Source organism: Limanda limanda, chromosome 9 (assembly GCF_963576545.1).
Source record: "Limanda limanda chromosome 9, fLimLim1.1, whole genome shotgun sequence".
NCBI lineage: Eukaryota > Metazoa > Chordata > Actinopteri > Pleuronectiformes > Pleuronectidae > Limanda > Limanda limanda.
Window position 1 is genome coordinate 2,155,311 of NC_083644.1, and position 14,054 is coordinate 2,169,364.

Sequence of the window (14,054 nt, forward strand, 5' to 3'; positions counted from 1 at the left end):
TATTTTGATTTAAAGGAAACAAATGAATCTGTTATCAGCTGAACTCTCCTCCACTCTGGCTGTGTGTGTCTGTGTGTGTCTGTGTGCGTCTGTGTGTGTATGAGAACAAATAACTCTTGCTATGTGTTTTTCACTGAATATCTGACCATCCCCGAAGAATTCATTTGGGGATTTGCACAGTATTTTTTTCATATGAAATCAATAAAAGTGAGATTTAATAACAAGGAGCTTCTTCTGTGTTCATGTTTCTATTGTGTTTCTTCACCAGAGGAAGCAAATGTTTTATTTGAGGTGACGAGCCAATCAGAATGTTTAGTCCAATCAAACAGTCAACAATCAATTTGTCTACAGGAAACTTCAAAGACTTTACATCACAACAGGAGAAGAAATCTGGCAGAATATTCAGAATAATTTATTTCAGATTTAATTTGATCAGAAGATTTGTTGGTTTGGAGATGATTCATTAAATATTTCCAGGTCCAGTTTGCTAACATGGAGAATACAGTTTTATTCTATCCTTACTGAACCGATCAGTTACCACAGTATTCTCCTGTGGAAACACGATGAAACAATCCGAGTCCCAGACAGAGTTCACAGTTCATGAGAAGAACTTTTCTCCTTGAACCACTGCAGCAGCTCCAGCGTGAAGGGCTGTGATTGGTCAGGGTTTATCCAAGAGGAGAACGCCGAGTCTCTTTTAAAATGAAAACAGTCAGTTCCTGGAAAGCAGACGAGCAGATTCTGTGACCTCAGTCCGTCTGTAGTGTCTCTACGAGCGTCCGGGGGGGGGCGCTGGGCCCAGGCCGCTCTGCTCCAGCTCCGCTATCACCGACATGTGTTTGAAGTCTGCGGGTTTGTGGTTGAAACACTCCACCAATCGGAAGGTCTCCTGCCTCAGAGTGCCGTAGAACAGCTGCACCTGATTGGCCAGGCACTGAGCCTGGTGGACGGTCTGAGGAGAGAAAGACGAGATGATGAAGATGATGAGGATGATGAATCTGGTTGAACCACATCATCAGAACCATACAGCCGTGGGTCAGCAGCTCAGTGGACTTACGATGAACTTGGGATCCATCTCAGCCGTCATGAGGACCACGCCCTTCTCCTCCTTCAGGTCCGGGTAGTGGTAGAGGATCAGCTGACTGGGGGCGTGCTCACCCATCGTCTGGACACAGGAAGAACAGAACCGTGACCAACACCTCCAGGTCACCGTGACCCACGCCTCCAGGTCACCGTGACCCACGCCTCCAGGTCACCGTGACCAACACCTCCAGGTCACAGTGACCCACACCTCCAGGTCACCGGGACCCACACCTCCAGGTCACCGGGACCCACACCTCCAGGTCACCGGGACCCACACCTCCAGGTCACCGTGACCCACACCTCCAGGTCACCGTGACCCACACCTCCAGGTCACAGTGACCCACACCTCCAGGTCACCGTGACCCACACCTCCAGGTCACCGTGACCCACACCTCCAGGTCACAGTGACCCACACCTCCAGGTCACCGTGACCCACACCTCCAGGTCACCGTGACCCACACCTCCAGGTCACCGTGACCCACACCTCCAGGTCACAGTGACCCACACCTCCAGGTCACCGTGACCAACACCTCCAGGTCACCGTGACCCACACCTCCAGGTCACCGTGACCAACACCTCCAGGTCACAGGGACCCACACCTCCAGGTCACCGTGACCCACACCTCCAGGTCACCGGGACCCACACCTCCAGGTCACAGTGACCCACACCTCCAGGTCACCGTGACCCACACCTCCAGGTCACCGTGACCCACACCTCCAGGTCACAGTGACCCACACCTCCAGGTCACCGTGACCCACACCTCCAGGTCACCGTGACCCACACCTCCAGGTCACCGTGACCCACACCTCCAGGTCACCGTGACCCACACCTCCAGGTCACCGTGACCCACACCTCCAGGTCACCGTGACCCACACCTCCAGGTCACAGTGACCCCCACCTCCAGGTCACAGGGACCCACACCTCCAGGTCACCGTGACCCACACCTCCAGGTCACCGTGACCCACACCTCCAGGTCAACGTGACCCACACCTCCAGGTCAACGTGACCCACACCTCCAGGTCACCGTGACCCACACCTCCAGGTCACCGGGACCCACACCTCCAGGTCACAGTGACCCACACCTCCAGGTCACCGTGACCCACACCTCCAGGTCACCGTGACCCACACCTCCAGGTCACCGTGACCAACACCTCCAGGTCACCGTGACCAACACCTCCAGGTCACCGGGACCCACACCTCCAGGTCACAGTGACCCACACCTCCAGGTCACCGTGACCCACACCTCCAGGTCACCGTGACCCACACAACCAGGTCACCGGGACCCACGCCTCCAGGTCACCGGGACCCACGCCTCCAGGTCACCGGGACCCACGCCTCCAGGTCACCGGGACCCACGCCTCCAGGTCACCGTGACCCACGCCTCCAGGTCACCGTGACCCACGCCTCCAGGTCACCGTGACCCACGCCTCCAGGTCACCGTGACCCACGCCTCCAGGTCACCGTGACCCACACCTCCAGGTCACCGTGACCCACACCTCCAGGTCACCGTGACCCACACCTCCAGGTCACCGGGACCCACACCTCCAGGTCACCGGGACCCACACCTCCAGGTCACCGGGACCCACACCTCCAGGTCACCGGGACCCACACCTCCAGGTCACCGGGACCCACACCTCCAGGTCACCGTGACCCACACCTCCAGGTCACCGGGACCCACACCTCCAGGTCACCGTGACCCACACCTCCAGGTCACCGTGACCCAAACCTCCAGGTCACCGTGACCCACACCTCCAGGTCACAGTGACCAACACCTCCAGGTCACCGGGACCCACACCTCCAGGTCACCGTGACCCACACCTCCAGGTCACAGTGACCCACACCTCCAGGTCACCGGGACCCACACCTCCAGGTCACAGTGACCAACACCTCCAGGTCACCGGGACCCACACCTCCAGGTCACCGGGACCCACACCTCCAGGTCACCGGGACCCACACCTCCAGGTCACCGGGACCCACACCTCCAGGTCACCGGGACCCACACCTCCAGGTCACCGTGACCCACACCTCCAGGTCACCGTGACCCACACCTCCAGGTCACCGGGACCCACACCTCCAGGTCACCGTGACCCACACCTCCAGGTCACCGTGACCCACACCTCCAGGTCACCGTGACCCACACCTCCAGGTCACCGTGACCCACACCTCCAGGTCACCGTGACCCACACCACCAGGTCACCGGGACCCACACCTCCAGGTCACCGGGACCCACACCTCCAGGTCCCCGGGACCCACACCTCCAGGTCACCGTGACCCACACCTCCAGGTCACCGTGACCCACACCTCCAGGTCACCGTGACCCACACCTCCAGGTCACCGTGACCCACACCTCCAGGTCACCGTGACCCACACCTCCAGGTCACCGGGACCCACACCTCCAGGTCACAGGGACCCACACCTCCAGGTCACCGGGACCCACACCTCCAGGTCACCGGGACCCACACCTCCAGGTCACCGTGACCCACACCTCCAGGTCACCGGGACCCACACCTCCAGGTCACCGTGACCCACACCTCCAGGTCACCGGGACCCACACCTCCAGGTCACCGTGACCCACACCTCCAGGTCACCGGGACCCACACCTCCAGGTCACCGGGACCCACACCTCCAGGTCACAGTGACCCACACCTCCAGGTCACCGTGACCCACACCTCCAGGTCACCGTGACCCACACCTCCAGGTCACAGTGACCCACACCTCCAGGTCACAGTGACCCCCACCTCCAGGTCACAGGGACCCACACCTCCAGGTCACCGTGACCAACACACACCCAAGTCACAGTGACCCACACCTCCAGGTCACCCTGACCCCACACCTCCAGGTCACCGTGACCCACACCTCCAGGTCACCGTGACCCACACCTCCAGGTCACCGTGACCCACACCTCCAGGTCACCGGGACCCACACCTCCAGGTCACCGGGACCCACACCTCCAGGTCACAGTGACCCACACCTCCAGGTCACCGTGACCCACACCTCCAGGTCACCGTGACCCACACCTCCAGGTCACCGGGACCCACACCTCCAGGTCACCGTGACCCACACCTCCAGGTCACCATGACGATAACAGGCCAAGCTAACTTTTAAAGCACTGTTATATATTATGCTGATATTTTTATTTTTATTTTTAATTCTCTATAAACATCTGCAGTTTCTAGAAGGTGTGATTCATCCCGTCATTCTCCCATTGAGGAAAGCCACAGTTTATGAGGACATGTAAACCATGCAGCCTAATAACCTCATTATTATCTAATAGACATGTGGTAATAATTTGACTTTTCATGTAATTTTGACTTCTAGTGGAAAAATAACTAAGTATAGTGGAAATTGACTAAGTGTGGTTGAAACCTATTTGATAGTTGAAGAGTTACTTTTCCGATACCTGTCTAAGACTCCATGACTTGAAATGTTTATGACCTGAAACCTGTTTGACCTTTCTATAAACCTGTTTGACCTTTCTATAAACCTGTTTGACCTTTCCTTTACTTATCGACTGTCCAATGAACCCAATGGAAATGTATGTAAATCAGTTTCCTGTGTATTAATTCAGTCTCAAACTGCGCCTACGGAACCAGTCTGAACTGGCTCCTACAAACAGCCTCAGTTCTCCTGTATAAGATCTTTGCATTTGACTGTTCTCCATCTTCACTCTGAGATCCTTGTGACTCTTTGTGTTGATCCTTTCTGCTGAAAGCCCTTAATTAAATACACAGACATAACTTTGGTGTTTCCAGCCTCTTGTATTTCCAGATTTCCATCACAGACTGCATGTGGATTTTCCGATTTTTGTGCAGTTTCCAAAAGACCTAAATTCATTTCTGATAAAATGTGTTTGAAGCGTTGATCAATCTGATCTCAACAACTTCAGTGTTTTCAGATTTTTGCTTCCAAACATCCACTGAAGTTACAATGTTCTGTGTGTGTTCACCTGCACGTTGATGAGGGAGGTGAAGTGCAGCTCGTGCCCGGACCACTGACCCAGGAAGAACTCGTAGCCCTCGTTCTGAGGCAGAGCGTAGAGGAACTGAGGGTCAGAGAGGAAACAGAAATAAATTAGGATTCACGGCTGGTTCACGAGTATAAAATAAATCATCTGCAGTTTTTCATCGACATGTGTGAGATGCGGTGAACTCACCATCGGACAAGACGCCGACCTGTTGAGAATCATCTCGTAGATCTCAGTCTGTGAAGAGACGTCAGGTCATTAGATCAATGAACAAACTTTAATCATCTATAAAACTAAAAATGTATTTTTAGTTGAAGTTTTATATGGTCCTGTGTGATATACATCATGGAGTAGTGTTTGTTATTTTACCATTTATGTTTATATGTTTGTCAAATTTCATTAATTACACATAAAACTTTATGTTGGTTAACGAATATTTGTACTTTCGTCCCTTTGTCAATGTTTTCATATTTCGTCGAGTTATGTCATCGACTGCAGATGAAAACTGAACCTTGTGGCTGAATCTGGTACATTTACATATTACATGTTATTTAATGTGCTTTATCCTTTTATATAGAATAACTTGCTCTCTGGAGTCGGACTCACCGGGATCACGGCGCTGATCGTCTCATGCGACGAATAATATTTCATCCAAAGCTGAGAAAGAACAAAACAAAGATCAGTTCCAGCTGCTGCAGTAGATCACGTGACAGGAAGTGACGCAGGGATGTGACCGGAGCGGCGCCGCCCACCGACTCACCTCTGTGATCTCCTCCCCCGTCATCTCCTGGATCTTCTCCATGTTGAGGATGGAGCTCAGAGTCTGAAGAACAACGAGTTCACACGTTTTAAACATCTTAACAACATTTATATCACCTGCAGGAGAGAAAACGGATTTCTTTAAATCTCAACTTCAACGGCTGCTCGTGTTTACGCCTCTGCTCAGATCTGTCTGATTTAACTGCTCCTCTCCTCTCGTCTTCTCTCCTCTCGTCTCCTCTCACCTTGTTCTTGGTGAAACCTCCTGATGCTCCGTCGGCAGCCATCTTGTCCTTGTTCTCCAGCTGCAAAGATTCACACATTAAGAGTCTCACTCACACAATCAAATGAAACCAGTATGAGATCACAGGAGTCTCACTACACACTGGAACCAGTTAAAGGTAAAAGTCTGGTCTGAAGACAGCTCTCTTTAATCTGATGTTTGAGGACTTTTCAAAGTGTCTCCACCTCCTGCTCCATGAGCCGGACGAACTCCGCCTGCTTCGAGTGTCCCAGCACCTCCTTCCTGGTTTCATGACGTTTCTCCAGTCGAGCCTTGAACTCCTGCGGTTTGGCGCTGAAATCACATAAGACTAAGTTTCAATATATATATATACTGTGTTCTAAATGTATTTAATCTGTCAAGACAAACAGACAAGCTGATTTGTTTTATTTCTGTATTTTTACTCAGATTCTTGTCTTGAAGCGTTTTGTCTTAGTTAAATAAGATAAAACTGCAGAACTCCATTTAAATACCTGTCCAGTTAATGTTTGACCTCATATATTTAAAACTCAAATAAACATTTCATTCTATGTTTAAACACATTTATGAATCACAACAGTGTGTAAATAAATTCGGCAAATAATTAATGATCCAACAAATCTTTGTTCCTCACACACGTTCATTAAAGTCTAAAACATTAACGAATAACAAGCTAATAATCTGTAAATATTAATATTTATAAGTAAATTCACAGTTTGATGTTTACAAATTAAACCGAATGTATCATCAGATCATCAGGATTTCAAATGAATGATTATAATAAATCTAGGTTACGTGTAAACTAGTTTAAAAGAAGATAAGTTTAATATAGTGATTTTCCTAACGGGGATCCGGATGTTAGTCTGACCTGCGAAGCCTCTGGATCCGGTCCTGGTATTTCCCGTAGAACGGGTTCTCCTCCAGATCCGGTTCTTTCCTCACCGAGAAGGTCCGGAACTGGGCCGGGACCAGACCGGGGATCAGGGTCCGGACACCGGGAACCCGGACCGCTAACAAGCCCCGGTACAAACAGGACATCTGGAACATGGCGGCCGCCATCTTTCCTCCGCTCCCGTCCCACATGTATGGTGCTCCGACGGAAACGACTCTGTTCATTGGTTCCGCAGAAAAAGCTAAATCATGACGAATATTCGGTATAAATGTAAATAGATTAGTAACAATATTCATGTAAACTATAGTATAATGATAAAATATTACGTTTAAATATAAGGATTAGATATTAAGTTTAAATATTACTACAGTAAGAATTATGTAACTGTTTGTTGCCTCGTGAAAATAAAGCAAAAGATACTGACAACACATTTATCATTATATAAGTACAGATGATAAAAATAAAAAAAATAAAAAATAATAATAATAATAATACTCATTACTGCTCTAAATTAAGTTGTAAAGACATACTACAAATATTAATAAAATCGTAGGGTAATTATTGTGTTCACAAGACTCTCTTCAAGTATTTTCATAATGTCTCCAAAAGGTAAAATAAACAATGAAATAAAAAAAATAAAAAGGACAAATTTAGGTTGTGAACTAAAAAATAAACCACAAAAGAAAAGTTTGTGATATGTGACGACACAGAAGGTTTAGTTTTCATATGTCCACAGAAATAAAATAGTACATTTTTAATGAGGTTGTGTTTAATAGTTAAATACAGCAAAACTTCATTAATTTTCACCAGAGGTCCTTTCTTTGTGATCTTATGAACTTGTGATTAAGATGTACAGCGTGTTGCTCTGACACACTGTGACCAGCAGAGGTCGCTGTAGACCTTCATCCACCACTGTACATGTAGAAAAACAATATTCAAAAACTGCAGCTGTTTCACATCTGTAATAAAAAACTGAGCAGATACATCCTCAGTGTATGTGTGTGTGTGTGTGTGTGTGTGTGTGTGTGTGTGTGTGTGTGTGTGTGTGTGTGTGTGGCTATACATGAAATGAGTTGTGTGTTTCTTTGACAACCGTCTGAGTTCTTCTTTGTTTACTTTCCACAGATTCATAATTTTTTTGTTTCAATCAATAATCAATAAAGATAACGAGTTGATGATGATGAGGATGATGATGAGGATGACCTACATTACACACACAATAAATCAAGGAATACTAATTTTTTTATTGTGTCTAAGTTTCCTGGGGGTAAAAATATAAATACATAATTTTATTGTTACTGCAAAAGTCCATAAAAATAACAATATAGAGGCTTTAAAAACTGTTTTACCGGAAAAATGTGTAACTCAGGGGAAGAAATGTTCAACACTGTATTAGTACAGATAATAATAATAATAATAGCTGAATAGCTTTTTGATTGATGGATCAGTTCCCTCACTGTTTTTCAAATTCACGTAAATACACATGTTTACAAAACTTTCACCAAATGTATATTTACAGCTCAACATCTGAACAGAAAATTTGAAGATTTAGTTTCAGTTGATTTGAAGCAACCTGTCAATCAAAATTGAAAGACATGTGACTTATATGATGTTTGTTCTAATGTGCATGTGTCTGATCAGTTTGGTTTTTATTAGTTAAATGATGATTCAAAAACTGACCTGAGACGTCATGATTGACGGCTGAGACTCCTGATTGGTCGAGAGCGTGGAGCAGATCCACTCTGATCTCTTCTGCTCAGACTCTGACTCCGGATGACGCCTTCGGCACAAGATGGCCGCCTTGGCTTCATTCCTGGACAGTGGGAGGAAAAGTGTTATTTTAAATTTACTTGTGAGTCTCATGTTAAGTTTGAATCTGGTTTTATCTAAAGAATTTACTTTGTTATTCCAGAAATCAGCTCATCTTTGAACACAAATCATAAAACGCTAAAATGTTGAGACTCTTATTGTAGAAATAAACCAAAAACGGTAGTTGTGTGAGTTTTGTGTGGCATGTTGTCTAGATTTATCTGCTGTCACACACTGACCGATTTCTTTCTTCTCCTCTCTGCTTCTGTTTTTCTTTCTTCCTCTCGCTGACCTCCTCCTCTTCCTCTCTCTCTCTCTCTGTGTTCTCTCGCCCTCTTTGTTATGGGGGTCCTGCGTGGACGATGTATATTTTATGTGCGGCTCTGGAGGCTTTTACCATTAATTATAGAGAAACACTAAGCTCTCCATTTGCCGGACAGATGTTATTTTTTACTTAAGGAGAGAAAGGGGACTGTTCCATAATTCAGAGGTAATCCCGCTCACCAGAGAACAAATAAATAAATGAATAAATAAATAAAGCAAAAGCAAAAACCACAAACAGTTGGTACACTCGTGCTGCTGCCGCTGCGTGCACAGACATGTAACACACACACACACACACACACATACACACACACACACACACACAGAAGCACAGATTTCCTCTGTGTTCAGCCTTTAAGTGCCTTCCGTGTAATAAATATGGAACAGCTGCTCTATCATTTCATTTTTTATTCAATCTGCGTCTTTCACAAAGTATTTCACAAAATGACACACAAACACTCTCATACACAGTCACACACACATGTACACAAACACTCACACACTCACACACTCACACACACACAAGCATTTCTACCTTCAAAACAATAGGTGTGTAAAAAAAGTTTTTCAAAGCTTAAGTATTTGGTACAAATCTGAATGTGGTAAAAAAAAAAGATGCTGATGAAGAGGAAATGAACATATTTAAAATTTAAATTCATATCACAAACTATACAGGATTAATGAACAATATTTTAATAATTGATTCATTGTGATAAAAGTCATTTATCAAACTAAAATATCAAACATCTGTTTTATATCAGAGGAAACTGAACATGCCGGTTTGTGTTGGATCTCAGATTCACAACAAGGTTTTAGGTAAAGGGAAATTCATGAGGTCAAATGTGTTGGAAATATTTGCCTCATTTAAATTTGTAAAGACAAGTATTCTGACTCATTTGATGTGAAATTAACCTCCAAGAATCAAGACATTTATTAAAAAATCTGCCCACAATGTAAATCTTAGATGTGCATCAGTTTATTTCATTCGTCCACGCAGACATGTTTGCAAGGTTTGTTTCTCCTGTAAAATGCTATGTTTCCCTCACATGTATGTTTCAGGTTCTGTGGGTCTGAGCCATGTTCGGCTGCACAGCTGCAGTTTGTGTTTGTGAACTTCAGAACATCGATCAGGTCGAACTGGAAATCAGAACTAATCCTTGTCTGCAGATCGTTTACATTCACGTCACGATGCAGAAGAACATGGTTCATCCAGAAAGTGAGATTTTTCCTAAATGAAAGAACAACATCGTGAAATAGAATAAAACAAGATAAAAACCGTTTTTTTCCTGGGTATTAAAGATGCCGCTGCTTCCTGTTGTGCACGGTGATGCCTTCACGTGCACTCTCACTCTGAATGTGGAAGGTTTGCAACAAGGTTTGATTTCAGGCCTTGGGGTTTTCGGGGTCTTGGGACCACTCACTTACGTTCCCTCTGGCAGGCGGAAATCGCACCCCTGGGTCGGGGGATGACCCCCATCCACGCCTCCTGCACACACACACACACACACATACACACACACACAAACACACACACGGTTGAGCACACTCACACACACACTCAGTGGAAGAGGGTCGGGCTTGGCAGAGGAATCCCATGGTTTTAGAGAGGGATCCCATTAAAAGTGCATGAGTGTGTCTGTCTAGGAATCAAGACACCGGCTCTGTGGCCCCAGCTGATAGCTGTGTGTGTGTGTGTGTGTGTGTGTGTGTGTGTGTGTGTGTGTGTGTGTGTGTGTGTGTGTGTGTGTGTGTGTTTGTGTGTTATTTATTCATGCACAGAGTTATTAGTGCGTCCTGTGGCAGGCATCACTCACTCTACGCTGAATGAGATTCGAACACTCTGCTGCAGCTTCGTCTGCAGGTTTCAGGTCTTCGTGGGATGTTGAACTCGACCTCTGACCCCTGAAGTAGACGGAGACCTTCCTGTAAATATTCAACCTTTACACGTCATATTTGAATACAGCAGATAAACGACACAAGGGACTTTCACGTTGTGTATTTCATGGCACAGATCTTTGTTCTCAGCTTGTCACAGGAGCTGCTCTCATCTGAGGCAGCAGCAGTTTGCACAGAAGAATCAGAATTATTTTTATTGCCACGTGTATTTGCATATATTGGAAATTGCCATGGTGTGGTTGGTCCACTGTACATAAAACAAAACAACAATATATACAGTAAGAAATATAGAGAGGGAAGGATTTTAGAGAAGGAAGTGGGAAGAAAGGCAAAAAGAAAGATGAGATGCAAGAGAAAAACATGAAATTGTTCACACGCTGAATTCTGCAAACACTTCACATTTCTTTCTGAATTATGCAGCATTCAGTTAAGATCAAATCTAAAAAATTAAATCTTATTTAGCATTTTTTAATTTTGTCATCTGTCAAAACCACAACAATATTGAAAGTAAAGTTGATAAATGAAATTAATCTGTCGGTGATAAGTGATTATTTAAATTGAAAATTAAAAATCTTATATTATAAGTAAAAATTTATATTTTCAAATTGAAATAATTGTTATAAATCTATGAGATCAACTGATTGTACACACACATGTTTAAAAGCTGCACAAATTTAAAAAACAAATATTTATAATATTGTTTGAAAGGAAAAATTCACTTAAACCACATTAATAAATCTAAACAGATCAAACAATTATGACAGTTGATTTGTTTCTCTCATTGCTTCCCATTGTATTAATTAACAAACATTATTAAACCCAGTTGAAGTGAATCCTCCTCAGTGAATATTAATAATAATACTTTCCCTCCTCTCAGCTCCTCTGTCTCCGGAGCCTCGGAGCAGCGGCAGCGGTGTGACGGTGGAATGTTCCCCGGGCAGAGAGGCTGCACTGCGGCAGGATCCAGCTGCTGCTGCCGCTGGCTCCGCTCGGCTGCGGTTCCTCCTCGGAGCAGCAGGCGGCGCTGCTCGCACACAAACCAGGCGGAGCTGAGCCAGAGAGAGAGAGAGAGTTCACGGAGGTCACAGGTCAGAGGTCAGGGCTTATTCTGGTAAAGATTATTGATGATTATTGATTATTTATCTATTGAAACCAGATCATTACAATATTTATCTGTAAGGTGGAAAATGTATTTATCTTTCTCCTTGTTTCCGCTCATCTCTCCTTTCCTTGCTCTTGTTCTTTTTTCTTGTTTTCTTCTTCTCTTCCTTTTTTTCTTGTCATCATCACTTGTTCTTCCTCACCTGCTTCCATCTCCTTCCTTCTCACCTCACGCTTTCTTTTCTCTCCTCTTCTATCTGTTCTCTCTATCCTTCCTTCCTGTCCATTTTTCTTTCTCTCCTCACTTCCTTCTCTTCATTTCATTCATCTCCTCCTTTCCTCTCTTCTCTTCTTCTTTCCTCCTCCACCTTCATCCTCTTCTTTTCCTCTCCTTACACTGACTTTTTAAAAATGTCTTTATTTCATTCCTCCTTCTTCTTCCCTCCATCCTTTCTTATCTCCACTGGCCATATTTCCTCACTTCTCTCCTTTCTTACTCCCTTTGTCGCTTTCTTCCTCTTCCTCCTTTCAGTCTGTCTACTTGTTTCCTCTGCTCTCATCTCCTCTCTTTCCTCTTTTTTACTTTCCCACTTCTTCATTTCTATCTCTTGTCATTTTCCATCTGTGTCTCCTCCCCCTCTCCTTTTCCCTTCCTTTCCTTTCCCACCTTCTTTCCTCTCCTCTTTTGTGACCTCACATGATCTCTCATCTTTCCTTCCCTGATCTCCTCTCTTTCCTGGCTCCTCACCTTTTCTTCTCTCCTCTCCCTTTATCTTCTTTACTCCTCCCTCCTTTTCCTTCTACCTCTCCTGTCCTCCTCCTCTTCCTCTCTTCTCCCCCTCTTCCTCCGTCCTGGCCACGCTCCAAGGACGGATGGAGGGATGGGGGGGGTGCATCCGGAGCGCTCACTGCTGCTGACAGCTGTCACTTTGGCTGGTGCTAATGCAGATGGGCTAACCTGAAATGAGCAGGGACAGGCCTGGAGCTCAGAGCATCACTGACCGCCTCCTCCTCCTCCTCCTCCTCCTCCTCCTCCTCCTTCCTCCTCCTCCTCCTCCTCCTCCTCCATCTCCTCCTCATCCTCCTCTGTGGGGGGGAGTTAGCAGGAGAGGGCTGAGGTGCAGGGTGCTGTGGTGGGTTGGGAGAGATAAGGCAGCGGATATACGAGGGGTCACCGGGGTCACGGTGTGGTTAACACTGACAGCAGGACTCTGAAAGTGATCCAGCAGCAGCAGCAATGAAGGGAGAACAAACAAGAGGAGGAGGAAGGAGGAGAGTGATGGAGGGAGGAGAGAGGAGAAGGAAGGAGGGAGGAGGAGAAACATGTGGCTCCAAAGCTTCTCAGCATGTGAGGCCTGATTTTAATCGCTTTGAGACGCTGGAGGAATAACAGAAATACAAGAGGAGCGTTAAAACGTTTTGTTTTTCAACTTTACGAGAAACTTTACAAAAATTCTTAAATTTTAATAAAAGAAAATAAAGAACTTCGATGTGTTTTGTTAGAAAAAAATCAGATGTGAACGTAGAAAACTCTCTGATTGTTGAATGATGCTTTACGTGTATGGATCTCAAAGCAGAGGATGGAACCTCTTCATTAGAGAGAGAGAGAGAGAGAGAGAGAGAGAGAGAGAGAGAGAGAGAGAGAAAGAGAGAGAGGAGCGACGGAGGGATAAAGTGACAGTTGTGTCTCTAAAAGGACTCAGCTCATTATACCAGCGTCTTTCCTCCTGTATCTCTCTGTGTGTGTGTGTGTGTGTGTGTGTGTGTGTGTGTGTGTGTGTGTGTGTGTGTGTGCGTCCCACAGTGCGTGCTGATTCAGCTTGTTATCTGATGGAGCGTCGACAGAATGAGTTTAAATCTCAGCATCGCCCCGAGCTCACACACACACACACACACACACACACACACACACCTAAACCCATCGAGTACTGTACGCTTCACAGGTACTTACGTACGCACACACA

The 14,054-nt window shown here is 45.9% G+C and overlaps 1 protein-coding gene across 1 annotated transcript; it reads right to left on the reverse strand.

Annotated features, from left to right (window-relative positions):
• Positions 1–396: 396 nt before the first annotated feature.
• Positions 397–7,151, reverse strand: atpaf1 (ATP synthase mitochondrial F1 complex assembly factor 1). Its single transcript, XM_061077986.1, has 9 exons — positions 6,937–7,151; positions 6,275–6,383; positions 6,052–6,111; positions 5,808–5,870; positions 5,654–5,704; positions 5,237–5,284; positions 5,030–5,125; positions 1,058–1,165; positions 397–952 (listed from the first exon to the last, which is right to left on the reverse strand). The coding sequence occupies exons 1-9, from the start codon at positions 7,149–7,151 to the stop codon at positions 770–772; spliced, it is 933 nt and encodes a 310-aa protein (XP_060933969.1). The 3' UTR covers positions 397–769.
• Positions 7,152–14,054: the final 6,903 nt, after the last annotated feature.

Coding starts and splice junctions, on each gene's coding strand:
- atpaf1 (XM_061077986.1), bottom strand. CDS start 7,151: ATGTGGGACGGGAGCGGAGGAAAGATGGCGGCCGCCATGTTCCAGATG. Junction 6,384..6,936: donor CGGATCCAGAGGCTTCGCAG/GTCAGACTAACA, acceptor ATGTGATTTCAG/CGCCAAACCGCAGGAGTTCA. Junction 953..1,057: donor AGATGGATCCCAAGTTCATC/GTAAGTCCACTG, acceptor TTCTCTCCTCAG/ACCGTCCACCAGGCTCAGTG.